Raw genomic sequence first — 14,495 nt, 5'->3', positions numbered from 1 at the left:
TTGAGAAATGTCTTGCGTAACAGCGTACATAACTAATATTGAAATACCGCAAAGATTTTAGGATTTCACAGATGCCCCTAAATAAACTCAAAATGCAAAACCTCCCATAACCGCACGGAATTGGGGACCGCTTGTATTTCATTAACGTCTCTACATACGCAAAATGTTCCTTACGGACACCTCGGATGAATACTAATGAAGGGAAATTATTTTCAATTAGCCATTGAACCGACGCCCTCCGAACCTGTTAATTACCCTCAGCTTTTCTTAATTTCCCCTAGAAATTGTTTCATTCCGTATTCCTGCGGCCTTTCTTTAATAAGACGCCAGCGAATTATTTTCAATTACTTTAAGTAATTGTTCGCCCTCCTTTCAATAGATCGCTCGCCTTTCACTCAAATTGCGAAAATAATAAATCGCCCCCTGAAACTGACGGCAGCTGTCCTTAAAACTTTTATATTATGTTGCCAATAAAATGGGAATGGAAACCGAAGGCTGGAATGTTCCACAATTACGACGGGCTTTTACCGATATTTTTTTCCATATAATACATTTTCCGAATTTTTCGGAGTTTGAGAAATTTTGCAGTCTCGCTACATTGTGCGGAATGCGGGCTACGAGTACGTATCGATTGATTCACTCTCTATAAATGGATTAATTCGGCGCTAAGGGCAGTTTATTTCCACATCCACGCATATCAACAATACAAACAGTGTAAATAAGCAAATTATGTAGAATATTAATTACATAATTGCTCTCTTTAAGTAGGTGGCAAAGAAATCCCTTTTGCTGCAACATATACAGGGTGTAGCATCTAAGACCCCTTCGATCACAATTCCATTACCATAAAAGATGAAAAAAATGTAGGAGCAAAATTGTGCACAATAACCGTTGCCATGTTTCTTTCTCGTCTCCATTTATCCTTCCCCCTCTTCTCAGTTCCACATCTGAATCTCGCAATTATTTTAATATCTTTTTTGCACTCCCTTATTAGATCTTCGTGACCACTAAGTCCTCGTGCTCTCTGTATCTTCACCCTCTGTAGTGGTATTTGTGCATCCAGGTTTCTTTTTGTCATCTCTTATTCCAACTTTTCTCCTTCTCCTCATTTCGACCTCAGCCCGTCCGTATCCATTTCTTTCATAATATTATCCTCTGTATTCTTCCCACATTCCTTTTGCGTTCACTCTCGTTGTCAAGCCTTCTTTTACCATTTAGCTTTCTTTTTCACTCCATTCCGTTCCGACGCAATGCTTATCTTTTCCATTTTTATTTCTTCGTCTTCCTCCGAGCACTTCTTTTGTTACCTCTCCTTCAACCTCCTCTCTTTCTACCTCCTCTTTCTCTTGCTTTCCTTGTAGTAGCTTATAAATTGTTGTTTCCATTCCCCTGCTTGTACTTCTCTGCCACTAGTTCTATTTTTCTTATTTCCTCTGTTTATCACCTTCTAAAAATCCTTCTCTGTTTTTATTTCCCTGATTTGCTCTTGGTATTATTTCTGTTTCAATTCCCCTAATTGTATTTCCCTCCCACTTGTACAATTTTTCGTTTTTCCTCTGCTTATCTCCTCCTCAAAAACCTTTTCTCTGTTCATTTCCTTGATTTTACTCTTACTTATTCTTCCTGTCATCTTTTTTCTTTGCATGTTCTTTTGCACTCTGTTCTTTCACCTCTTTCTCCTCTATTTCCCCGTTTGTTTCTTTCTCCATCATTTTTCTATATCTATGTATCTCTTCTGTGCGCTCTCTGTCCCACCACGCCTTTCTTTTTTTCTCTCCCCTTCAGTTATTTCTTGCCACGATATTGTTTTTTTAATACTCTCTTTTATATTAATCCACTCCTTTGTACTCCCTCCTATTTCTGCCCCTTGTTCCTATAATCTCCTTCTAAAACAACTACACCAATCTTTATGATCCATGACTGTATCTCCCTTCGTCGATCCCTTTTACACTCAACTTTAATTCGATCGGTTGATGATACGATTCTATCCTTGTCTTTGATGCACACTCTTTATTTCTTGATTTTCTATCTTGTGTTCCTCTTCCCATCTCTATCCATTTTCTTTCATTCCTGTTCTGACATTATAATCTCCCTCCCTTTCATCTATCATATTTATATTGTTCCTCTTCGCAAATTGGTTCTTCCATATGTATCCACTCGGAATCCAGTTCTTCATTTTCTCCCAATTCCTTCCTTCTTTACCAGCTACCTCCGCTACATTCCAGAATATTATTTTCATGTTACCCTTCTCCTTTTATTCCGTTTTTCTCCTTTCTTCTGTTGTTTGCGTTTGTACCTCCCCCTTTGCTGTTAGTTTCCTTCGCCAAACTCCGCCCTTTCCTCTTTCGTTCGTTTCCTCTCTGTTGCCACTAATCCTTGTTCTTTGGTACTCCATCTGTATTCTTCTCTTCTACCAATAGTTTCCTATATCCCCATCTTACTTTCTTGCCCTTTCTTCTTTTCCTTTCCGAAACATCTCTAATCGCTCTTTCTACCTATCTTCATCTATGTATATCCCGCTCCCATTTAACTTTCCCTTTCCTTTCATAACATCCTTGTTCATTTCCCATGTTAGTTCCGCGATTTCCTCTTTTACATTCACCTCTGCTTGTCATTCGTTCTCTCTCTCTTTCCTACCCTATTTCCGCATCTACTCTTTATCGTTATGTTGTTCTTTATTTTATTCGAGTTTTTTTATCCATTTCCTTCTCTAATTCTCCTATTTCCTCCATCATCTTTTTCATTTTATCTATTTCCTTCTTTGCCTCATTAGACGCTCTTCTTATTTGTTCCTTTACTCTTTTCAACAATCTCTCCATTGTTTTCTCCAGGTTTTCTTCTTCTCCTCCCCTCAATTCGCCCCCTTCCTTTTTTTCTATACCGCTTTAAAACTTAGCAAAGACGAAAGTTTTTGCAGATTTACCAGGAGGCGCTTTTGGATAGGGTGTGTTGTGCGACAACAGAAGCGAACCGTTAAAGTTACGTTGGTTCCCTTTTGAAACGCAGCGAAAACTAAAATAGAGTAGGGCCTTGTGGTTGGTGGAAAACAGATGCGAGTAGTCAAGTTTGCGTTTGTCCGTTTCCAAGCTAGTACGACAATATAGGAAAGGGAAGAGGCCCGCAAAGAGCGTGATAGCGTATAGTTCGTCTGCCAAAGTTCTAATCGTAGAAGAAACGAAATTATCTACAAAGTTAAAAGTTAGCGGAGGTGTATACAATTGGCTGTTAGGGAAGTTCTGCAAAAGACTCGTGTACATAAATTGTATTTATTGCACTGTGCACGTTAATTATTTGAAGTGCATCCGTTTCTTATCTGGAAATCTTTCCTTCGACGGTTAAAGATTTTCGTGACTTGAAGAGTATATGCAGTTGCAGAATTAAATGCATAAAATAACAGTGTCAGTAAAATCGCGACAACGTGTATATTTTTGAAAGTTCATCGACATCGCAATTACGAAATTGCCCATTGATATCTTTGACCTGGTGAAAAGGCGAGATTTCTGAAAGCGTGGGTTTGAATCTACTTCATCTGGGACGAACTGCACATGAAATTGTCGGCATATGACGGGGTTTACCGCAAAAAAAAGAAACTTCACATACCAACGAACGTTAACCTTTTCCTAGGGGAACTTTCTACCATGTAGGAATCTCTGGAGATCGAGGCCACTTCCACCTAGCATGGACGGATGATTGGATGCTTTATTGTTGTCAGATTATAGTTTTAGTTAATGAACCTACCCCTAATTATGCGCATTAGGAGTAAGGTTAATAGATTTGCCAAGATCGTTACTATATTAAGAGGGAAATAAAATGTGAACGCGCAATACTTCATTAAATTGATATCTGTTTGCATAACGTTTGATTTAAAGTTTGAATGATTTGAATAGAAATAGTCCATAATGAAAACGGGGCATCAAAATTAATAACAATAGGTTTTAAAACGAGGTAAATGGGGAAGGGACCCGCAATACATGCAGTAATGTTCAATTATTTATGCAACACGGGTTACGTGTGATGCTGCGCTTTTAACAAGCGCTGTAGCGAATCTACAAATTGCTCATGAAGTACTAATTACGCGCAAACGTACACTATTTACGTTCGGGTTTGCAATTGTTTTAATTAAGCTAATTTCAGGTAAAACGCTTCAAAATTAGATTAAAAGCAAATTTAGCTCTTAGAAACTTGTTAAGCCGATGTTTACACAGTATAACAATTACAAGCACGCCTACCCTTTAAAGCGATTTTCCACCCCAATTTTTAGTACATCGCAGGGAGGAACAGCCGAAAAAATTATTTCATTCGTACACGCGTTGGGGTTTAGGTGTTAATAAGCAAACGATTACTAAAATAGTCGAATGGCGTGTCTGACGCGATACGTTAAACACGATTCGAACATAAATTTAATTAAAATTTCGTTTTTAACAGGTAGCCCAATTACTCCCAGAACAGAAAAGAATTGGTTGTAATTCCTATAATTTACTAACAACAAGTGGGCGTATTATTGATTGCGACAAACCTGTTTAAATAAAAATTATGTTTCCAGAAAAACTCTCTTTTGAATAATTGCGTAGATTAGGAGCAATAGTTGTAGGAACAAATTAAACTTCGGATATACCCCGACGTAAATAACTTATTAACTTCAACTTTAATAAATATGAAAATTCTGGAAATAATACTTCGACAAGAGAAACCTATACGGTTACGATATGCTGTACGATGGCACCAACGATATCAGTTTTCCCTAACTACAAGATAAATCTAAAAAATGTGGTGAAAAGGGGTAACTCTCACGTTATTGATCGACTCGCATTCGAGATATTCGGTAACAAATGCTTCAGTAATTCCATTATATTTTAAGTGCTCTTAAGGAGCTAATATTGCACAGTTTCCGTCCATTTTTCGATGTAATTATTAATACTTATCACAACTCGGTCATGTGTGGTAATCAAACAGTACTTCCTTTAAACTCGTCACGATTCGCGCCAATAAAAATATCATCCTCCCTCTGAGCTAATATTTGTTAGAAAGTGAGGGGGAATGTACACTTAACCTAAATATGTGCGGAAAGTGCGCGAAAAGCTTTTTTCGGCGCGATATATTTATCATCGGTACGTAATAAAGTTCGAAATATCGCGATTTATGGCACAACATCTGGGCGTGACTTATTATTTGAGTGATTTATAATATCATCATGTTTGATTACGGACGGGGCGAAATTTTCGCTTCATCGAAAATCAAAATTTATTGTCTCTCGAGAAATACGCCGAAATGATACTTCTGTCTACACAATTTTGTTTGGTGGATTAATTTTATGTTTTGCATACCAATATTGCTCAGTTGAATAGAACTGAACTGATTAAAAGAGAACAGAAGCAAATTTTGTAAAGCTGCAAAACCTAATAAATGGACAATTTGCGATTAAACTTACACTTCCTATTCAAAATCCCTTTACCGGTCTTTAAATGTAATGACTTTTATTGCCCTTAAAACGTTAGGCTCGAGCGTGCCTTTGCTTTTCGATGACACTTTAGATAAGTGAAAATCGACTCGGAAAACAAGCGCCATTTAAGCAAGGACGAGTTGGGAAGCATAAATATAGTTTGGTTACTAACAGGATGACTGTTATAAGGCCATTACGTCACACGTTTTGGTACAATGAAACGTTCGTTGTTGCCACGATTCCTATTTCCGCACATATTGGATATTCGTATCGATGGAAAAAAATATGAAAACTCCCGAAAAGAGGATGCTTTTAGATGATAAAATCGTTCAATCTCTGGATTTTTGTGACGGCAATAGCTATTTGTGGAGACGATCGAAAATGTAACATGTTTAGAAATCGCGCACTATTTATTGACCGGGTGGAAAAATTCACCTTCCAGCGAAACTTTGATTTATTTATCGTTTGTTCTCGTTTCGATTTTATAGAGCACGAAAATGTGTTCGGGGTTATTCAATTCTCCTTTCTGCGCTATTTCATGTACTTACCCTACTTACCTACCCTGTCATATCAGTAAATTAAATCGACTTAGAATCCGGAAACGTTCTCACTGTATGGGAGAATAAACTAAAGTTTAAAAATTTGGGAGAATGGAGCCTTGTGGGAAGGTAACAAGATATGGCGTGAAGCAAACACAAAGTTTTGACTGCACCATCAATCTGATCTTGTCAGTGGCTACCGCCATTTCCTTTGTCGACACTCGCGCCTCCACAGTCATATAAATGCGCAATTTTGGTTCCTTTCGCTAAAAATCCTCCACAAAATAGTAGGTACTCAATTTTTGGGCCACTTCTCATAGCTCGAGCTCCTATTTCCGACGACACCTGTTTGAAAACAATGGGACCAAAACTGTAGAAGATACAGGAAAAAACTGAAAAATCACCATTTAGTGTTTACGCTCCGAGATGGCACCCAGATGTCGCTGAGTCCACATCATGTATCCCCGTCCCTAAACTTGTTAATTTACACGACCCGGTAGGGTACTCTTCTCATCTTTGTACAAGCGTTCTTCTACGGGCCCTCATTTGCTGCCAGCCAGTCGACTAAAGTGAGATGAAAACCTTGTCAAAATGTGCCAAAAAGGAAGACGGGATAGAAATTTGAGGCTGGAACTGCGAGGGAAGAGAAAACGTAAAGAAAGGGCGAAAGAAGGGATGGCTTTAAAGAGGCTTAGTGAATGTTTAACAGAGGCCTGAAACATGCTTAAAGGATTGAGGAAGACTTCATTCAGGTGTGGCATTAGCTTGTCTGCGGTCTACGGGGGTGAAATTCTCACTGGAGTTTCAGAAAAGCTCGTGTAACGCCCCCACTAAACATGTTTGACATATATTGTTACCAACAAAATTCTCATTCGATTATCCGCGGTTCACCCCGCTAGAGGGTCAGAAAGGCTTATTTAATGGCGACACTAAAAATGTTTCAAATTCTATTGCCCCTTTGTCTTCTACTGTTGCCAAAGAAAATGGCATTTACTTATTCGCGATCTAATGGTGCCGAATTCCCACTAGAGTTGTCCAAAAAAAAATTGACATTTACTTGTTGTGCTCTTCCAATGTATCTACCGTGCTTTGTAGAAATTTCATAAGTTTTTCCTATGTATCCCTCAGAGATTTTTAGGTCATTAGGAAATCTGGAAGAATTTTGTTCGAAATTTATTTACTTTTAGTTGTAGTCTTACTTTTGTTGTTAAAATGTTCCACAATTTAGTAGGGTTTAATTGTTTTATGTAATTGGTAGATGTTTGATAAGGGGACTTTATCAAAGTAAAATTTAATTGATCTAGATCAACGATGGCAATTGACTTGGCGTACGTAACAGTCCGTTACGTTTAAATTCAAATACGCTTTTTTGCGGTAGTCAGTCTGTGTTTTACGTCTTCAGTTTGTCAGATAAATTAAGACGAAATGATACAGGAAGTTTCTAAAGCCAGTGTTTACGCAATTAGTTTCAAGTTATAGAAGAGGTGGTGTTTCGTCAAATTTAAAGTTGCGTCTTCGTTGAAGTTAAAGTTTGTATCCGAGCTGCCAAGTCAATAATGTCAAACGTCACGTAACCAGTGCTGGGGATTTAAAAAAGGAACAAAGTTGTTTACACGGTTGTGCCATTGCTTAATTATTTTGCAAAACGTGTAGGTTTTTGCTGATAAGTCAGTATTTAGGAACCCAGCTGGACCCTGAGATTCAATTTTTCTTTAGTTACCTTAGTTCAGTTTTCATTCGTGTAATTTGAGGTGTAATGACTCACCCCTCACCCCACGTGGGGCACAGCATTTATTATTTTGCGCTCGGATGGGGGGACATTAAGAAAAATTAAGTATTATATATTTATTTAATGTAGAGAATTTCGGTTTTTTATGTTAATTTCAAGTCGAGAGAGGGTTGAAGGTAGGGACCACATTTTCACACTGAAGAATGCTTTTCTGAGGGTTCTTCTGCCTCTAGAAAGCGTTTATACGGTTAATAGCGTTTTTTGTATTATTTTTAATTTTAAAACATGAAAGATGAAGTGTATACAAACTATGCTTAAAATAAATCTAAATCTTGCGTCTAAGGATCGATGTTACGGAAAACTTGTAATTTCATTATACTAAGTAATTCTTGCGAAGGAACAAAACCCCCTTAAAGCTAAATGTATTTAATTAGTAATCAAACATGGGATTCATATTGTGCTTTTACACTCGAAATTGGATCAAATCTCCTCTTCGTGTTGCTATCGCGTAGTCTCAGTCCTTAGGGAAAGATACCTTCATTCTCGAGTCGAATGTGCCGAAAGTTGGCCCAATTAGAAAATACGCACTCGTAGAGCTTTCACAGACAAATGCCAGTTTGTTTGAGAATCACCAACAGACCTTTATTTGTTCGTTGTGTAGGATGTAAATAAATGGCTATCTTCTGCAGATAGTGACAAAGGGCGTTTCATTAATTAAAATCTCGTATAACCGTTGCGCTGATCGTAATTTTGGTGAAAGAGAAAATAGTTTACGTCTTGATAACGAGCTTAGAGCTTCATTCTATTGTGGAGCGAGCTTCCGGGATCGACTATTGTAACCGGGAATATAATCTAAATTCCAAAATTGCAATCTGCAGTCTGAAGTGGTACTGTTGAAAAGTTTTCTGTATGTCGTAGTTTTCTCTTTAAAAAATGTGATTACTTTGTGACATAGTTCCTTGCAGACAAAACCGAGGATAAGATCCGTCAGCCAAGCTTTAAAATATTTCTGGAATTTTAACTAATTTATACTAAAATAATAATAATAATAATCTCGAGACGGGAAAGTCTTTCTTGTATGCTTTGGTGTCCGAAGGGATTCCTACTCCAGCCCCCTTGAGTTACTCCGCTGCTATCAGAGCAGCAGTTCCGTGATTGGGCTACTAGTTCAAAAGTTACAGCCCTTTGAATTTTCTTTCGAAATTGGTTTCTAGTCTAGAACTTTTGATTGAGAAGTCTGATCGAAAAAGTACGAATTGATTTGGATTCTACGCACCCAAATTAATAAGAAAAAGTGTTTTCCCGAGAAATTTTGGTGTAGTCAATTTTTGGTAAAAAGGAAGGTTATACACTGCCTTTTTTTGAGCCCCGAAAAAAAAATTGTCTCAGATCGACCCGGAAAAAAATTTTCTTATAGAATGTGGCCTGTAGAATCCATAATTTCAAAAAGTTCCAAGATTGGGCTACTAGTTCAAAAGTTACAGCCCTTTGAATTTTCTTTCGAAATTGGTTTCTAGTCTATAACTTTTTATTGAGAGGTCTAATCGAAAACGTACGAATTGTTTTGGATTCTACGCACCAAAATTAATAAGAAAAAGTGTTTTCCCGAGAAATTTTGGTACAGTCGATTTTTTGGTAAAAAAGGAAGGTTGTACACTGCCTTTTTTTGAGGCACGAAAAAAAAATTGTCTCAGATCGACCCGGGGAAAAATTTTCTTATAGAATGTGGCCTGTAGAATCCATAATTTCAAACAGTTCCAAGATTGGGCTACTAGTTCAAAAGTTACAGCCCTTTGAATTTTCTTTCGAAATTGGTTTCTAGCCTATATCTTTTGATTGAAAAATCTAATCGAAAAAGTACGAATTGTTTTGGATTCTACCCACCAAAATTAATAAGAAAAAGTGTTTTCCCGAGAAATTTTGGTGCAGTCGATTTTTGGTAAAAAAGGAAGGTTATATACTGCCTTTTTTTGAGGTCCTCAGAAAAAATTGTCTCAGATCGACCCGGAAAAAAATTTTCTTATAGAATGTGGCCTGTAGAATCCATAATTTCAAACAGTTCCAAGATTGAGCTACTAGTTCAAAAGTTACAGCCCTTTGAATTTTCTTTCGAAATTGGTTTCTAGTCTATAACTTTTGATTGAGAAGTCTTATCGAAAAAGTACGAATTGTTTTGGATTCTACGCACCAAAATTAATAAGAAAAAGTGTTTTCCCGAGAAATTTTGGTGCAGTCGATTTTTGGTAAAAAAGGAAGGTTAAGTATTCAAATACTATGCGAAGTATTCGAATACTTTACGAAGTATCCAAATACTTTGCGAAGTATTCGAATACTAAATATTTGTGAAAGTATTTGAGTTACAAAAACAAATACTGCTTCCATAAAAGTATTTAATTAAAATTACAAAGTATTTGAATACTTTAAAGGATTTGAATACTAAAAGATATTTACAAAATCGAATACTGCCCAGCTCTGCCTACAATTAATAAGACGGTTTCTTGAAAATAATAATTACTAATACGGAGAGTGTAGAAAATTAAATCGGGTCAAACTTGAAAAATCCTAAAAAGGACACACAAAATAACCGTGCGATTAAAGATGGCCGTACTTACGTATGTATCCACTTTAAATTCAAATTATAGCCTCCAACATGAGAGAAAAGTGTATCTCGAGCGTACCTTCTGTTACAACTTACCATGGTTGTCCTCTCTATTTAAGAAAAAACAAACAAAAAAGACACAAGGGACAAAGAACAACGTTTTATTGACAAACTCAGTTAAAATCGACCAAATACTTCTTAATATTAATACCGACATTGCGAGCGACGGCCTCGATGTATTCGAGACCGACGCAACACCTGTATTTACGATTGTCCAGCTCCGAGTTATCCGACACAATGGCCAGAAGCCGCAGTTCGACCAGAGTCGAAATCTGCACGAGCAGATGACTATTCAGGCCGACCTTCTCCTCGAGAATGGCGTAAAATATCGCGATCAGCCGATCGAATCCGAACTGCTTCGGACCTAACTGGGTGAACAACTGTTCGGCAGTTTTGCTCTTCGCTCTTATGTCGGATTTGGTTCGGGCCTTTTTGCCGTGGTACTTCATGTAAAGGCGCTTGTCTTCCTTCGCGGGGTTATAGCTGGCTAAGTAGGCGGCAATTAGTAGATGTTTGCCGTAGTAGGGAAGTTCGAGGGATTGGACCTGGGAATCTTTCGCTGTGATTGAGAGTGTGGACGAGTTCTCTTGGTGGGTTGGTGAAATACGCATGTAGAGCAGTCCTAGGGAGCTCTTTAGGACTGGCGCGATGTGCTTCCACAAGGCCAATGAGTCGCTGAGCTCACAGTCTTTTTTAGCCACTGGCTCGCAGTATTTAACAAAGCTTTGTTTTGCCATATACTTCAGCTCAGAAACGTCTCTGCAAGCGCGATGAAATACAGAAAGGAATACACTAAGATAATTCCTGTAAAACTCTTCGGTAATACTCAGCTCGGCGCCGTAACTGCTCTCAATCGCCTCTCGAGCCGTATCAAAATTCAAACAGAGTATCTCGATTATCTCCTCCTTAGTGTATTGGGAGAAATGAATCTTAATTGGCGTTACGATTTCGTTTTTGTAGCAGTAATTATCGAAGACGATTTCCGATACAAAAACAACCGAAATAGATAAATCGGCCAATTCGGTTAATCGAAGAAAAGCGGGCAGCAGATTAGAGTCCATGTCTCGCAAACGTTCCGCTTTATCTAAAACAATTACCGCTCGACTCAAATCGACGGTTTCGCCGCACTTTCTTAAATTGGCGACGAAGTCCATCATATTATCGCATCGGGCGTACGGCTGAGCTTTGATCACGTCGATTTTATGGTCGGAAAGTTGATTTAAAATTGATTCGAATAATATCTTTGATGTGTAGCACTCGACCAAATTAACGAGGGCGAATTTTAGGTTTAATCCTCTTAATAGTGATTTTATTATTGACGTCTTTCCGGTGCTGGATGATCCGTAGACGTAAACCGCGTCGACCAGCGGCTCTTCGCCGTATCCAAATAAGTTATAAAGTTCCTCAATCTGCTTTTTCCGGCAGGGGTAGGTTGCTTGTAGTTCCTCTTGCACTGAATTCATATTGGAGCTCCCTGAAACAAGAGAATAAATTAGAGCACCCTCCTGAATGTTAATTATAAATTTAGAATGCTCTACATATTTTTTAGGGTCGTACGCGTCCAGACGAATTTTGCAATATGATATTAAAAATGTAACTCGTTTTATAAACGGTCCAACTTATAGTTTGAGAACCACTGCGTTAAGACATAGCAAATCCATACAAAATTGTTCCGTTTACTTAGCAAATATTTAATTACGGACCACTTTACACAACTGAGTTTGTATCCGCATTATTTGCACTTCTGCTGAGGCGATAACGAAGAGGACTAATCCTTTGGCGCCGAACATGGGGCCTATAACAATTATTGGGGGAAGCACACAAAAAGAAATGTGACAGTCTTAGTCGTAATAACGTACCTTTATCGACAAACCAAAAAACAAGCAGGGTAAAAGTTGTCTTCGAAAAACGCTTTAAGGCAGTATCCAATTTTATAAATTCGCGTTTCAAGACTTTAACGAAGGAAACGTCGAAGCTCTCACAAAAGGAGATCTGTTACGTTAACCATCAATATTTACTCTTTGCCTTTATGACACATTTTTACAACGGAAGGATATTTGCTTCGCTATTTTCTTTGGCGTGTAAATAATGAGACAGGAGGCCGTAGGAGCGTTTCCATTTTTTATACCCCTCCCCACAAAATTCATATTTTCTCGCGGAAAATCAATGTCATCAATAATGAAATTGAAATCACTCGTAATTCCAAATTTTTATTGTCCTCTTTTGCGCAAAATAACCCCAAAGACAGAAAAGTTAAACCGTAATAAACCAGGCGTGGGCAATCTTTTTTTCCAAGGGGCCAAAATAAAATTTTTCATACGCGCCACGGGCCACACTTGAAAATCCAAATAAAAAGTACTTATGTTTAAAGAAATAAATATTTATCTATTTCTTTTTGGTCTATATCTATTTTTTGCTTTCGTAAAAATCATTTAAAAAAAACAATAAGTACTCTTGAAAATTGACATGATTTTGCATACAAAATTTACCAGACGTGGATAATAAATCCCCATATTCAGCTTGTATCCAAATTTTCATTTATGCTCTTTAAGATTTGTTGCAATATATGGCTTAAAAATGTTGTTTAATCCCAAAACACCTGTCCTTGTATTGCCCCACCCCGTATATATTGTGAGGAAAATTCTGGAAAATACCTGGCGATATTTCTGAAACCAGAAATGCATCTTTAACTAGGCTTTTAAGCGCCTTGGAAGCTTCGGATCGCGTCCACTAGATACTGCACGTGTAACATAATCATATTAATTAATTAAAATTTTAAATGTAACTTGTGGGCCCTATGAAGAATTAACTCTAAATTATGTTAGCGGGCCGGACAAAACTTATCGGCGGACCGGATTTGGCCCGCGGGCCGTGGGTTGCCCACGCCTGGTATAAACTGTGGGAGTCACGCTAGCTTTTCGTTATCTCGAAAGCATCTTTGAGGTATAAGCGTGCTCCAGGTGCACACTTACTAGTGCCTTTCCCACCTATTTTCTTTGCCATGTATAAATTATTCATGCGTCTCTATGCATAAAAATTGAACTGGAAAAGCTAATTCCGTTATTTGGAGAAACATTTTTTTATTCTTCGGTGTCAGCGCGAGCTTATTAATATCTACAACAGAGAGCGCGATATTAAAATTTCTGCACGGTTAATGTACGAAATCGCTTTTGTGAATTGTGCAAAAGTAGAGCAAGGGCGGCGAAAATGGAGTCGTAAATACAAAATTGAAAAAAACCGCTGCCATAAAACCCCTAATGAGTGCATCGCGTTGTTTACCGGCGGGTAAATATTTTCGTTAAAACTCTTGATTAATTTCGAAAAGTTTTTATCGCCCCTTTGGGAAGGTAACTGTCGATCAATGTCGTCGGTAATCAAATGGCTGCGTCGAATTGGGGAAACTTTCGTGAAATTACCTGAAAAATTAATTGGAGAAGTAGAACGTAATCAATTACGTCCGTTTAAGTTACGTTCTCGTGTAAGAGCTAAGATAAGGGAAGTTGTAATTGTGGTTACTTGTGACAAACACCGAATTGTGCTTGATCCAAATGTTTGTTAAACATGAGTTGCGGTTAAATTGGTACGTGATTATTCCTAGAATCAAATCAAATCATACAATTTTTAAAGTGGTATCGTTAAATTATCACGCTTCATATTTCGATCTGACTAACTTATACGGTGATGTTATGCGGACGTTCTGGAAATTGAACGAGTGGAGAATAATATAATACTATTTTTTTCTGGTATTAGATCAAAAAATTAAAAAAGAACATTTTCTCAATGCCACATTTTGAGCCCTTCAAGACACCGTTGAGAGATTTTCAATACAACGTTTCGTTTTCGTCCCCGTAAAAAGTCCATACTGGATAGAGTAGAATTTTTTATTACGACTACAACGATATACGACACTCAAAAAAACAGAAGTTGCAAACTCTTGGTTTCAACAGGATGGTGCACCAGCACACACAGCCCTAATGGGTGGAGGCAATGGAGTCGCTCTCACATAATGTTGAAATGGACTCACACACACACAAGGTAAATGCTGCCGAATGTGCTTAGTTAGTAATGGAATGCATTTTAAAATTTGCTGTAATTTTAAATTCTATTATTATGTTGTTTTATGTTAAT

At 37.7% G+C, this 14,495-nt stretch overlaps 2 protein-coding genes across 2 annotated transcripts in view; both read right to left on the bottom strand.

Annotated features, from left to right (window-relative positions):
- Positions 1 to 14,495, bottom strand: part of LOC116176514 (origin recognition complex subunit 5-like) — a 566,782-nt gene that overhangs the window by 50,745 nt on the left and 501,542 nt on the right. The gene's annotated exons all lie outside the window — the stretch shown is intronic.
- Positions 10,452 to 11,837, bottom strand: LOC116176515 (origin recognition complex subunit 5-like). Its single transcript, XM_031495120.1, has one exon. It carries the CDS (start codon positions 11,828 to 11,830, stop codon positions 10,481 to 10,483), a length of 1,350 nt encoding a protein of 449 aa, XP_031350980.1. The 5' UTR covers positions 11,831 to 11,837; the 3' UTR covers positions 10,452 to 10,480.

The sequence above is a fragment of the Photinus pyralis genome, unplaced genomic scaffold (genome assembly GCF_008802855.1).
Source record: "Photinus pyralis isolate 1611_PpyrPB1 unplaced genomic scaffold, Ppyr1.3 Ppyr1.4_LG7, whole genome shotgun sequence".
Taxonomy (NCBI): Eukaryota; Metazoa; Arthropoda; class Insecta; order Coleoptera; family Lampyridae; genus Photinus; species Photinus pyralis.
This window is presented reverse-complemented; position numbering and strand designations above follow the sequence as displayed.

What these genes read in the sequence shown, in the direction of transcription:
- LOC116176515 (XM_031495120.1), bottom strand. Translation starts at nt 11,830, where the DNA reads ATGAATTCAGTGCAAGAGGAACTACAAGCAACCTACCCCTGCCGGAAA.